This window comes from Cheilinus undulatus, linkage group 8 (assembly GCF_018320785.1).
Source record: "Cheilinus undulatus linkage group 8, ASM1832078v1, whole genome shotgun sequence".
In the NCBI taxonomy this organism is placed as follows: Eukaryota; Metazoa; Chordata; class Actinopteri; order Labriformes; family Labridae; genus Cheilinus; species Cheilinus undulatus.
This window is the reverse complement of record NC_054872.1, coordinates 19,156,623-19,170,612: the sequence shown is the minus strand read 5'-3', so window position 1 is coordinate 19,170,612 and position 13,990 is coordinate 19,156,623. Positions and strand designations below refer to the sequence as shown.

General features: G+C 38.5%; 1 protein-coding gene across 1 annotated transcript in view; it reads right to left on the bottom strand.

Moving 5' to 3' along the window:
• The window catches only part of dnah5 (dynein, axonemal, heavy chain 5), a 172,962-nt gene that overhangs the window by 107,440 nt on the left and 51,532 nt on the right, over positions 1–13,990 (bottom strand). Inside the window, exons 40-48 of the mRNA XM_041793296.1 lie at positions 12,953–13,023; positions 12,339–12,446; positions 11,911–12,098; positions 9,874–10,068; positions 9,189–9,323; positions 8,852–8,959; positions 7,286–7,439; positions 6,975–7,121; positions 1,286–1,527 (exon numbers count right to left, since the gene is read on the bottom strand). Coding sequence (XP_041649230.1) covers positions 1,286–1,527; positions 6,975–7,121; positions 7,286–7,439; positions 8,852–8,959; positions 9,189–9,323; positions 9,874–10,068; positions 11,911–12,098; positions 12,339–12,446; positions 12,953–13,023 — 1,348 coding nt within the window. The remainder of the gene's footprint in view (positions 1–1,285; positions 1,528–6,974; positions 7,122–7,285; positions 7,440–8,851; positions 8,960–9,188; positions 9,324–9,873; positions 10,069–11,910; positions 12,099–12,338; positions 12,447–12,952; positions 13,024–13,990) is intronic.

The following is a 13,990-nucleotide window of genomic DNA, read 5'->3' as shown; positions in this document are numbered from 1 at the left end:
TGAGTTTGTTTACTCTGAAGTTGTATTTCTCACAAAAGATTTTGTTTTAAGAGTGTTAATTTAGGATGTTGGTGAATGAGTCAGTTAGTGTGTGGTGTTGTTACTACTTTATCAGTGAGCATTCACTGCCCAATTTCTTCAGAATTTTAATTCTCTAGTTTTATTAATCGTTCCTTATTCTTAAACTAATTTACAACTTTGGTCTGCTCACCTCAGGTTTATTATCCTTGCACATATCTACCCCAGCTCGTATACAGTCTCTCCTACTCTTTCTACCTGTCTCTGTGATCTTAACTCTATCTCAGCAGCAATTGATCAATTTCTTTATTAACCACTTGTAGGTGTTTCTTAAGTCCTCTTTGTAATCTGCTTGAGGATGAACCTTGTTCGCCAGTACAACATGCATCCGAAGTGCATGGAGAAAAGGGAGATAATGGATGAGTTAACTGATCGTGGATGGCAAATATGTCAGTAACTACACCTGGATGGGCTATGTAGTGATACGTTGCAACCTGTGGGAAAAAAATTAATCCTATGTTGTCAATAGTCTCCTCTGGTGTTCACTCACAACTACCCAAAGCCATGTGTGTGTTACATGCAAATGAGAGGGAGAGAGAGCAAGCTGCTGCTAATAATGCTCTGATATAGTTTCCTTATCATTCATTTTGAAATGTTTGCTTTCATGACATCACAGGGCACTAAAAATCATTCTAGTTTTATAATTTATGAAGGATTTTTCACGCAGTGTGAGAGCAAAACTTGTGGGAATTTAATATTTTGTATGTGATTCCTGCAATTCTATGCCAATATTCAGGAGAAATTAAATAAAATTGAAAATAAATTATAATTGTTAAACAGGAAGAAGCCTGCAACGTGTAACAATGTGGACCTCTGGTAGTGAGAAAAAACAAAAATAATGTGGCCCTTTCAGTAACCAAAGTTGCCCATCCCTGTTTAAATTAATAGGTTCATCACAATAAAGCTGATAACTCCTACAATATTAACATGAGATATTGTGGTTTTTCCCTGTTTCCTTCTGTAATTTTTAAAAATAAAACATAAAAGAAAGCTTGTATAATTTTGCTTTTTTTTTTCAATTATGTAAATTGTAATTTTAATTTACTTTGTATATGTAAAACAACAGGGCCATTAATCAGTCTCCCCCAGCACCAGCTTTGAAAAATATTTGTCTCATGGTCTCTTCCAGCATGCATGTCCATTGGGATCATGATGGGTTCTTCACAGGAGAAAAAAAAAAACATATTTTGTCATTCAGATGCGTTACCTCAAGTATTGGACTCCAATTAAGCACTGAGGAGCTCATGAACACCATGCCGTTACGTGAGACAGTAGCTGGAGAGGCATTGTCAATGTTGTGTGGCTCAAAAACGACTTTACAGTTAGGAGCCATTGGTATGCGGTCTCCATTTGCCAGAGTAAGAGTTCTGTTGTCATCCAAAACAGAGTTCAGGTTCTCAATCCAGATGGCATCGACTGGTCCATCCAGGACGATCCAGATGTGCTCTCCTGAGGGAGAAAACAGAGTATCTGTTAACATGAACAAGGACATGACATAGTGGGAGTCATGCTCACACTCATGATTTGCATGACTGAAGGACAAAAAGACCTTTGAGTTAGCATTTACTGCAAATAACAAGGCAGACAAACTTTGAAAAACACAATGCAAATGAACTTCTGAGTCAGCCTAGACAGGAATTCAATATATCTGCTCACATATTCTGGTTTTAAAACACAAAAATGACCCCAAATATTATTTTCAAAGAATGCCAGAAATGAAATCATTGGTATTTCTTTGCCATTATAAACCTTTTACCTCCTCTCTGAAGAAAGCAGCAAACACCAGAACAATACAAAACATCCAAAGATATGATGGGAATATTAAAATATCATTTTTTTTCTCTTAAGTTTATTTTTGGGCATTTTGTGCCTTCATTTGATAGAGGAGAGGACAGTGGATAGAGTCAGAAACAGGGAAGAGAGCGAGGAGAGACATGCGGTAAAGGGCCTCAGCCCGGATTCAAACCCGGGCCGCCCGCGTACATGGGGCACGCACCACCTGCGCCCCTTAAAATAACATTTATACAAGAAACAACCCAATTAAGCCCACTTTGGCTTTCAAATTTAAATCTTACTCTTCAAAGTCAGAAAACAATTCATATGTTGGTCAGACCAGTGTGCATGTTTGGTCTCATGAAGATATTTAATGTTACTCTGTGGTGAGGTAACGCTCTGGTCTTCAACGAAGGGACTCAGTGTTGAAAGAGTCTGAGTAATCAGTTGTCATACAGTTTAATCATTAGCAATCAGACGCAGTTCTACACAGCTATCATTCAAGTATTATGGGCTTTGGATGCTGTTGTCTCATGAGGAAAGCACAGCCTATTTTCTTTGTAGAAAACCTCACTCTGTCAAGACTCAACAGCATCAGTTTTTTCAGCTTATTGCTCAGAGCAACAAGCTGCTTAAGAGAACAGTATCAACAGCATGCAGCTGTAAAAGGCAATAAACAAACATACTTACGGCTCAAAGGTATTCCTAACAGGATGAGAACATACACTGAACACATCAGATGCATATCTTAACACTTGAAAGCAGGAACATGTGATATATATTCATAAATTCACACATATTTTTAATGAACAGTGTGGGATTAGCACTGAGGAGAGAGATAAAACAGCTTTTGGTGCTGCTTTGAACTATGGATGCAGTGATGTCCCAAGACATTTAAAGTTCACTCCAACGGCATAACATTCTGGTCCCAGAGATCCCTCGGTAAAGAGAAAAACCTCGATTACAGAGCACTAATGAATCATCTAAGGAATCAAAAAGACTTTCCTCTCATTTTTTCCTCTCTTCCTCTTATATAATCTAAAAAGAGAATACACCGATAAATGTTGCTTTATTTGTTCATTTGAAGTTAAGCTCTTTTAACATCCTACTACAAATGTGAAATTTAAAGACATTTAGGTATATCTCAAAATGTTTTTAGAAAGCATGTAGAATTTTCATTTTAGCCTAAAACCCAAAACAGTTGCTTGAATTTTGCATGTTATGTATGAATGCAATGACTTTAATCTGCAACAAGTGTTCATTCATTTACTATACTACTATACTTGTTAGGGCTACAATGGTACAACAATATCTACTTTTATTTTAGGCTCTCAGACCTGCTTATGGTTTTTATTTGTAAAAAATAAAATAAGAAAATTGCATTTTTGCGCAGTGGTGCTGCCTACAACCAAAAAAGTCTTTGATAAATAAAACTTTACGAAATGAGTTACACAACATATAAGGGACATACATCCTTATTTTAATTGATATTGATACCCTTATCAATATTATAACAACCAAAGTCTTTTTGACTTATGTGGGGGATATGTGACAGTCCTGTCTTTCATTATAAAACATTAAATAAACTAGGGCAGTCAAGATTAATCACATTAATCATGATTAACTACAATCTAAAATTAGTGCAGTACATTTTCTTAATTATGATTAATTGCGTGTTTTAATATCCCTTTCAACAAACTTTGGTTAAGCCACTACTGCATCTCCCTGGAGCCACAGTGATGTTAAATAAGTCTACTACTGCTCCTTGATGTTGCATTTACTTTAAAAAACTGAAACAACTTAGTCAAAAATCATCTAAACCTTGTTTCATCAAAGATTTACCTTTTTAATGTTCACTTTTGTCCTTTAAATCAATAACAAGTTTCTTTTTCCATGGATAAGTTCAAGTTAAAAGTTTCAATCTACTTCTTTCTACCTTCAAACTGTAAGTCAATAAAGTGGTGCAGGAAGCAGTCCTAAAATGCAGAAGTGAGTTAGCATTTTAGCACTTCTGGTTCCCTCGTCTGAGAGGCTATGGGATTTTTGATGTAGTTTTTGGTTAAATGCCTGAAACAAGGTATGTGGTGCACACAGGCTCAAGAGATTTTAAGCATTTTTTTACAGCATAAAATACTTTTGAAAAGTGCCCCACCTTTTAATTGTATGTCTTTTCAAGTCTAGATAAAGATGGTTGGTAAAGGACAGCTAACCAGGACTACAGTGTTTGTTGGGACAATACATGTCATAACCCCAAGTGTGGCAAATATTGTAGTTCAATAAAGCATGGCATTAACTTTTTACTTTTGTCAGATATATTTACGAAGCAAATGCTTATATTATCCGGGTTCCAGGTTTTGCCAACAAAATTACGTAATGACTGCACCACTCTATTACCCTAAGTTTAAGATAGCAGAAAATAAAAAAGTGACACAAAAAAAGTTAAAAAGCAAAATAATGGAATTACAATGCAATAAAAAGTGTGCAATTATTAACAAAAGAAATCCTGTGATTAATTGAAAAAAAAAAGATCAAATTGGACTACTTCTTATCTACTGTTACAGCCATCTAACTTGAGGGCACTTTTAACAGCTGACCTGAGCAGATGAGGAGGATAACTGTCTCATAGCTGAAGCTAATGCTACATTGTAAGACCAAACAGTTATAGGTTGTTAAAAGAAATGAATTCTGTTAACTTAAAAATCTGAAATAACTGTTTCAGCTCTATTTTGCTGAGTTGATTAAACACATCTTTAGTTTTAGGAATACAGTACTCAATCATTTTAAGTATTTTTTGTGATTATACTTAAACTATTTGTCCAACATCCAATAATCTGAGTATTCCCAGAATGCCTTTGGGCATTGTTAGAATTCTTTTTCCTAGTAACAATGATGTTAACAATGATTGGTGAGATTTCAAATACTTTAACAAATTGAGTTGTTAGCAATGTACCTGATCCCCGCTAAATAATGTCTGTGCATGGTGTGCAGATAGTCGAGTGGTTAAGGGTGCACACCATGTACGCGGGCGGCCGGAGTTCAAATCCGACCTGCAGCCCTTTGGCTCATGTCTCTCCCCAATCTCATCCCTGATTCCTAGTCTATCCACTGTCCTCCTCTATCTAATAAAGGCACGAAAAAGCCCGTAAACAAATCCTTAAAAAAATCATAATAATAATAATGTCTGTGCTATAGGGACAATTAAAAAACCAGTACCGAAATGGTACTGGTGCCAACACATCTGATACCCTGCCACCAAATGAAAGGCAAGAAACACATTATGGAATCTGTGTAATTTATGTTTTAAGTTACACCAGTTTTCTTTTACAATGTTACAATGTTACAATGTCATTTAGCAGACGCTTTTCTCCAAAGCGACGTACATTTGAGAGCAAGAACAACACAAGCAATGATCTAGACAAGAAGAAACAACATCAGTAAGTGCCATCAAGTGCTTCAGCTCCAATTGGACACAAGTGCTGCCATGTAGAGTTTAAGGCAGAGTACCTAAAATATACGTTGTTGTTTTTGTGGAGTTTTTGTGTTTTTTTTTTTTTTTTGTTATTAGACAGCAACAATGAATCAAGGAAAATGTGGGATCACTAATCGCCATCCATTAGACTTCACAACAACTATTTACCAAGTACCAAGTGCTGGATCATTCCCAAAGAGCTGGGCAAAGAAATCCCAGAAGTAGAGCAGGACAGTGCAAGCTAACTATAGTTGGGAAACTCATTCAACCACTGGGGACAGTAGTGGAGAATAGTCTGGCTGAGACTCAATCTACTACTGGGGACAACAGTAGAGAATTGCCTAGCTAAGTGCAAAATGTTCTCTGAAGAGCTGGGTCTTTAGCCTTCTCTTGAAAGTAGAGAGGGAGTCTGTAGATCAAATGGAGTTGGGTAATTCATTCCACCATTTAGGGACAACAGAGGAGAAGAGTCGAGCTAGTGACTTAGGAGCATGATATGCTGGAAGTACCAGGCGCCTTTCGCTGGCTGAGCGTAGTGGGCGAGAAGGGGTGTAGACCTGGATGAGGGACTCCAGGTAAACAGGAGCAGTTTTAGTTACTGCTTTGTAAGCAATGATTAGAGTTTTGAATTTAATGCGAGCTGCAACTGGAAGCCAGTATAGAGAGATTAAAAGAGGCGTGACATGAGCTCTCTTGGGTTGGTTGAAGACCAGACGTGCTGCTGCGTTCTGGATCAACTGCAGAGGTAGAACTGTGCATGCAGGGAGGCATGAGTTAATGAGTTACAGTAGTCAATACGTGATATTATAAGAGCCTGTACCAGGAGTTGTGTAGCATGCTCTGTCAAGTAGGGTCTGATCCTCTTGATGTTGTAGAGGGTGAAACGGCAGGACCAAGCAATCGAGGCCACATGGACCTTGAAGGTTAGCTGGTCATCAATCATGACACCCAGATTCCTGGCTGACTTAGTGGGCAAGAGATTATTTGATCAAAGCTGGATACTGATCTGCGGTTCCACAGTGGGACTAGCTGGGATGATAATGAGCTCAGTTTTGGGCAGTTTGAGCTGAAGGTGACATTCCCTCATCCATTTAGAAATATCAGCAAGGCAGGATGAGATCCGAGCTGAGACAGTTGTGTCATCTGGTGGAAAGGACAGGAATAGCTGTGTGTCGTCTGCATAGCAGTTTAAATCCCATGTTTGACTGGCACCTTACAAGATATATTTTTGCAAAATATTTATGATACCCAGACAGTTTTTGTTCTCCTACTAACTTTCAACACACATTTGTTTTCCCTCAATAGTATCGATTCAGGCACCATTTAGGCACTAGCACCACAGAAAAAATATCAATTCAGCACCGGTATCAGAAAAAACCCAAACAATACCCAACCCTAGTTTGTGCACTACTTTTTCCACTTGTCTTTGTCCACCCATCGGCTTCACAATAGCAGGGAATAATTAAGCTTTCGCAATCTTAGTTCTGTATGTATTTTATTTTGCACATGTCTGCACTGCACCAGAAGTTCTGCTCCAAATCAGTTCAGCACAAATGAGTGTACCTTTACATCACTAATCTTTGTTCTATTGGCATTGCAAGCTTTGCTAATTTTCAAAAAAAAAAGGAACCAGTAAATGAGTGTCTCTTCTTACCTTTCTTTGCTCTCAGTGTTTTTCTCCAAAGAGTCGAGAAGATGCCATCAGTCCAGTCATTTGTGGCCACGTCAAGTCTACCAAACATCTGAGGGGCTGTGATAGCTTTGGGGTTCATGCGCATCTCTTTGTGAGGCTGACCACACTCTGAGAGGAAAACAAAGATATGAGAGGTGTTGCTTCATGCTTATGGCAAAAAGATTTTTTTTTCTGTCTAAAACACTTTAGACACAAGTTTTACCTTCAGTCATTCATCAAAGTTTGTGTAACTTTTTCTTTGAACATGGATCCTTCACATGCAAAAAGCATACCTGTCATAGCTCTCATCAGTGTGTGTATACAGGTTGTCTTTCCGGCTCCACTGGGCCCCAGAGCCATCATGCCATGCCGGACCCTCTGTGTCTCAAACAGCTGGATGACCTTAAGCTTCCAGGGAGGGTGACTGATCAGGCCAGCATCTTCAACCTGATGGTGGTATAATGTTAGTTTACACGTTTGATTTTAAGTTAGCTATACTTAGCAGAATAGCACTGTTGCATGGTCTCAGTGGTGTAGTGGTGCATGCAGAAGTGAGTATACTCTTTTATATACACAGTACTGTGCAGAACTTTTAAGTATGTTTGGGTCAAGAATGGAGGTTGAAAAAGAGCATGTAATGGCGAGTAAGCCCGCCTGAGGCTACCATTGGACAGGAGGAAGGATTTGCATAACCCCAGTCATGCTCTGGATGTCCTTGTATGTCCTTGAATATTACCAAAAATATCTGTTGAAAGACATGACAAAGTCCACACCTTTGGGTGGAGTACAGGGAAGTTGTGGTGAGTAAGCATGGCCTAGGGTACCATCTGGGCAGGTAGTAGGGCTTCCAAGAGCCCCTAGTTGTGCTGTGGATCTCCCAAGGGGCAGAAAACTGCTTGTGGTCAATAAGTGTATCACCAGGAGTGACAAGGCCCAGACAAATTAAATGCTGTCAAGTTTGACTTTAGCTGCAAAGCGAAGCACATGTCCTGACACGTACTGAGCTTGACTCTGGCCAAAAGCCTGCCCCTCTAGTCCAGGGTTGTGTCACATCGAGCTCGGTGATGAATCCTTAGCACCCTACATGCCTAAAACTTATGCACATGACTGTGAATATTTGTATCCTTTTTTGGGGTATACTCTTTATCTAGTGGTGGATATACTCTGTGGAGACAAAAAATAATGGGTATATTCTCTATACCTATGTATACCCTGCACTACATCACTGAATGTTCTGTGTTATAATGTAAGACTACTAAAAGAGCTGCATTTTCTAAATTATAGACATGTTACCAACACGTGCAAAAATTGGTTTTGGTGTGCTCCTTGAAATCCAACTGATCTCTTTCTCATTCTGCAGCTCTCTTCCCTTGGGTGTACTGACGTGAGTACAGCTATCCCATGTTTTACAATACATTAAAAAATGGTATAAAGTGATGCCACAACAATTTGTTATGAGAGTGCAGTATAACTTACTGCAGAGATTAAGGCAAATTTACACCCCAAATTTACACCCCAAAGACATAAAGCAGTGCTGTGCTTTAAAGACCTATTATATCTCTTTCTATTTTCTCTCCACTGTGAATGCCACTAACCTGTGTTAGGTCCTTGACAAATAATAAACGACACCATTTGTATCCTTTGGGCTCAATATCTTGAGGCGTTTAAAAGTGACATGATAGATACAGTGGTCACACAATTCATTAGTCTTCTGCCCGATTCATTTCTTGCCATTTACCCTTTCCTCTGTCTCTCTTCACTCTCTTCTCTTTCCTTCCATCCCTCTATCCTACATTTATTCTCCCTGCTTTTTCACTCTCCCTGTAAAACAAACAAACTTAGCCCTCACTCCCTCCTACCTGTCTGTCGATGGCAGCCTCCAGTTCGGGGTAGCCAGCTTTGTCAAGTTGGATGCCGGGGAAGAGATCCTCAATCAAGCTCAGGAAGAGTGGCTCATCTTCATCGATCTAACAAACACATAAGACTCAAGTTGTTCCAAATCCCACACATAGCAGCTGAGGATGAGTCTGCTCAATCTGTTTTTGATTCAGTTCTTTCATTTTTATAAAGTACAACTTTGTTGGTCTGCAAATGGATTTAATGGGCATGCAAATATAAAAGAGAGAATATTTAAATTTTCTTATTTGCAATATTCTTTCAGATAATATTGTGTGTTTTCCTGTATTCCAGACTCACCAGTTTAGATAAGTTCATGTCTCTAAGGACCCTCATAACAATGGTGGACTCTGTGTCACTAGGGTTGGCTCTCTTGGCTGCTCCAAGTGTTCGAAGCACCGACAGGATGTTTCGTAGGCCGAAGTCATAGTGAACCTGTGAACAATCACAAATTGAATTTCAGATTTTAACAAAAAAGAAGTCTCTTCAGTGCTCTTTAGAAAAGGCCCAGAGAGGTCTAAAAGATGATTTCATCCAAAGAAGAAACTGGAGCACACAAGTCTTGTCTAGCAATTTAATAATATGAAAAGGCCCAAAGGTTTGACATACTCTCTGTCTTTCCTGTGAGACAGAGTCCATTGAATCATCTTTAGAATTTCAGATTTAGCATAAAATTACTTACTGCTTCTACCCTCATTATCAACCTCTTAATCATTTACTGTATATCAGTTAGTATATCTCAACAGATTACATAACAGTTTGGGTGACTTACACATAAAAATGAACCAAATTGCATACAAAATAAGCTTTTTATGCCTTTGCCTCAATTATTTTCATTGCACCTTGGGTTTATGTGTAATATCTTCCACCATCAATACAAATCAATCAAATACCAAACATAGAAAAAAAGAGAAATATAATCAAAGGCTTTAGTGTTAAACAAAAAATCTCTCAGCTATTTATCTTTTTCAATGTTTTCCTTTACCTGTTTGGAGAGTTGCTCCTCACACAGCTTGTAAAGTGTAAAGAACTTGCGGGCCAGCTCTATGTTGTCTATGAACCCACAACTGGCCAGTTTAACTCTGATGATAATCTGACGGTCAGGAACCATCATGGCCACAGAGCGAAAGTTTATTTTCAGGTTTTCAGGAAGCTCTTGACGACCTGCATAGCCTGGATTCTGATTATGTGACAAAAGAAAAAGACATATTGGGATTTCACATGGGCCAAACAAACAAGTGATATAAATTCAATCAAATAGGGTGGCAAATTAGTGAGTGGCATTATCACTGATGAATACCAAAAAGTTTATATGGAAAAGTCATACAGCAGGATGATTGCTCAGGAGAAAGAGTACTAGAATATTGCATTCAAGTAAAAGTACAATTAATTTGATATGAATTTATTACAATAGAAGTAACACAACTAGTCTATAATTCTACTCAAGAAAAAGAAATTCATAAACAGTTCACCTAAAGTACTGAGTAGTTACTTCTACATATGATCTTTCCTTTATTCTTGCAAAAACATTGAGAATGTGTATCCCCAACCAGGTTGTTTATGTTAATGGCCACCTCTATTGTTACTGCTAGTAAATGGACTTGGACTTAAGCTTGTATTGTGCTTTTCTAGACATCTACTCAAAGGGCTTTTACACCTCAGGTCACATCTACCCATTCACACCCTTTTGCTCAATTCACTCTACATTTACACACTGAGGGCAGAGGGTGCTATGGAGAACTGGCCATCAGTATTAGTTTATTCCTCTGAGATGTGTCCATTCACATTTCACATTCACAAACTGGGATTATGTGTCTAGCCCAAGGGCACATCAACACGTGACTGCAGGAGCAGATAATTGAACCCACGACCTTCTGATTGTTGGAGGACAAACTCTGCTGGTCCACAGTCACTCCAACACACATAGACAATTATTTTCAGTTACTGTGAGGATTTCTTGGCAGTAATGAGATTTGAACCTTGTTTCAGTTTTTTTCCCCGGTTGTGGGACTTACCAGCCAGCTGCTTAACTGAATGAGCCAATGAGTGCAATTAAACAGCAAATTTTTGATGTAATGTGAATCAGTCACTTGTGTAAGAGAAAACACTGCCAGATTCCGGTACAATTGACAGGAAGTTGGGATCTCCTTTTTATGCCTTATCAATTTTTACCTTTTTTACTTAGTAACAGACGTTTTGTAAAATACAGTCAAATATCAGACTTCCCAGAAAATTAAGAAAAAGTAATATCACAGTTTTTTAAAACTACTCGTAAAAGTACAGAAAATATCTCATTTACAGTAACATGAGTCAATGTAATGAGTTAGTTTCCACCCCTGCAACAACGAATGTATTTTTTACAAGCTATTACTTACACAGTTTTTCAAAAGGCCATGCATGGTGCCTTTTATTTGATTTTAATCGCTACGCACAAAGTAAAACACACAATCTAAAGTTAATACTAGTACATCATTAAGGTTGGTAGAAAGCACACTCCTACAGCTAGTTAAGTCCCTACAGACACAGCTCAGGCCCTCTTCTCAACAGAGCCTGCTTTTAATTACTGTCTCTATATGTATGTGTAGACCGACACATCAGAATACACAGAAGCTTATAAAGGGAAAGAGAGAAAGATCTCTGACCCTGCTTCCCAAACGGGAGAATTATTGCACTGTTCTCTGTTTAATGACTTGCCTTGGGATATCGACTGTAACAAAGAGATAAAGTGATTAAGCTGTTACTGTATGAAGCTTACAATAATGAATACTAGCTAATATGATTAATAGGAGTGAGGGTGGTTTGTTTAATTTATTGATAAAACTGTCTTGTAAAATAAGACACTTAGCTCCCCTTATGAACTGTTATCACACTGTGTTTTCTGAAACAGGAATACCATACTCAAATGATAAGATTATTCTCCACAACCATAAAAATAAATGATCTAACTTGATTTGGCACAACATGATGAGCCCTGTAATCTGAAATCTAAAGTCTGACATAGTAATTGTTTTGTGTCACTGACCATGGTGAGGAAGATGCCAAACTCTGGGTTCATATCCACATTGTCTCCATCAGTGAAGACAAAGTTTTTGCGGCGTTCTTTCTTGCAGGTGAGAACTATTGCAATCTGCTGCGCTGCCACCGACAACACTGGGAGGTCAATGCGGTTGAACTCATCAAAACAGCCCCAAGAACCAGACTGAGCCAGACCTGAAGATCAGACACATGCAACGTCATTGTCCCTGCTGCAAATTAATTACAAACATGATTTAAAAAGAATCAACTAAACAATTTTCTCTACTCTGTATACTCTGAATTCATAAAAATGTACTGTATATCTCTGATGCTAAAAACCTCATCAAATCCCTCCACATTTTCATTCTTCGCACTGCTTAATTCACAGTGGATTTACAAGGGCAAGTTGATTTTTTTACTCTTTGAGAGTCTTACCTTTGAATATTCTTCCAAGTCCTCTGAAGTCCATCTGATCAGAGCAGTTGAAGACCACAACATACTTCCCGAGACAGCGGCCCATGTCTTTTGTAGTTTCTGTCTTACCTGACAACAAAGAGGACAACAACAAATTCAGTCCAATTATTTTTTTGTCTGACAGAAAACTAAAAAAAAAATTGCGCAACCTAACTCTTTCCAGAAACTCTTCTACAGTTTGTCAAAGACCAAGTACTCATTTACAACTTCTTCCCAGGAAGAAGACAATCACTATCATGTAAATGGTCCTGACATAGTTTTTGATTTTCCTTGTTTGATAAAATCAGCATTCAAAGAAACAGTCAATATATCAACAATCACTCAGTCTTAATGATATAGTGCCAATTCATAACAAATATCTCAGGAAACTTTACAAAAAAGCATGTCTAGACCACACTCTTATTATATTGACAACAAGAAGCCAAAATAAATCCACTATGAGAAAAAAAATTGGCAACATTTAGCAAAGCTACAGTGGTATGAAAAAAACTTCCTTTAAACACGCAAAATGCTTAAGCAGAACCAGAAACGTGTTCAGTTTTCTTCAAGGCAATGATTTTAGCTCTTAGTCCTACCTGTTCCAGCAGGACCAGCAGGGGCTCCACCCATACTCATACCTAGAGCTTGGGCCAGGGTGATGTAGCACCTGAGAAAACATACAAAGGAAGACAGTTAAAGTAGACACATCATGATTTTACACATTTATTTAGGTATGAGGGGTATCTACTGTTGGGAGCAGCCATGTAGGAAACAAAGACTTAGCCTACATGACAATGTGAAAGCCTGAATTTAAGCAGATCAAAGAGCCTTAAAACAGATGGACTCATCTTCCTGGTAGCCCTTGCAGCACTTCACATTAAGGTGTAAAAAGGACACATTGGAAGAGACAGAGGGAAACCTACAGGGGCCCTTATCATGTGGCACAAGTAAAAGAAAAAAAAAAGGTCTTAAGACCCTTCGCCCATTGCCTCCCCATTGCCTGCAGCAGGGGACCTCACCACAGCAACAACCTTCCACTGTGTACTTCATGGTTCCTGCTTCACCTAAAAGTTTGGCACAGTCAGCTGGCCAAGCGCAAATAGTTTTCTTTCATTTCTTCCTTGTCTGTCATCCAGACAGGAGTGCTGCAGAAAGCCCAATGGTATCCAAAGAAGGACATACAACTCTTATTCCATCACCAGATGGACAATACAATCCCTGCTCTTGTCCTAAAGTTGATTCCTGTGCATTGACTTCTCACTTGCTGGAGATGGACCCAAACCACAGAAGAAACAATAATGGACTCACCTCTCGTCACTCCTGGATCTAGTTGGACATCAGACTCTAACCACACACCATGATCACAATTAAGTCTTGGTTTGGGCAGATATGGCTGGTGGAATCATTTCATGTGCATTTAGTGAAAGCTGCTGATTTTTGTACTTATTTTCTCTCTTTATGTGTTGATTTATTTTGCTGTCTATTCATATCCAGTGCAGTGCCTTTACTGAATCATTATAATAATACCTGCCCCACACCTGCTAACCCCAACCATACATACAGGATGAGAAGAACCTCATTTGTATTTAAAGAGACGCACCATAACCGAGAGTTCTGAGAAAGGCTGGTTAGAG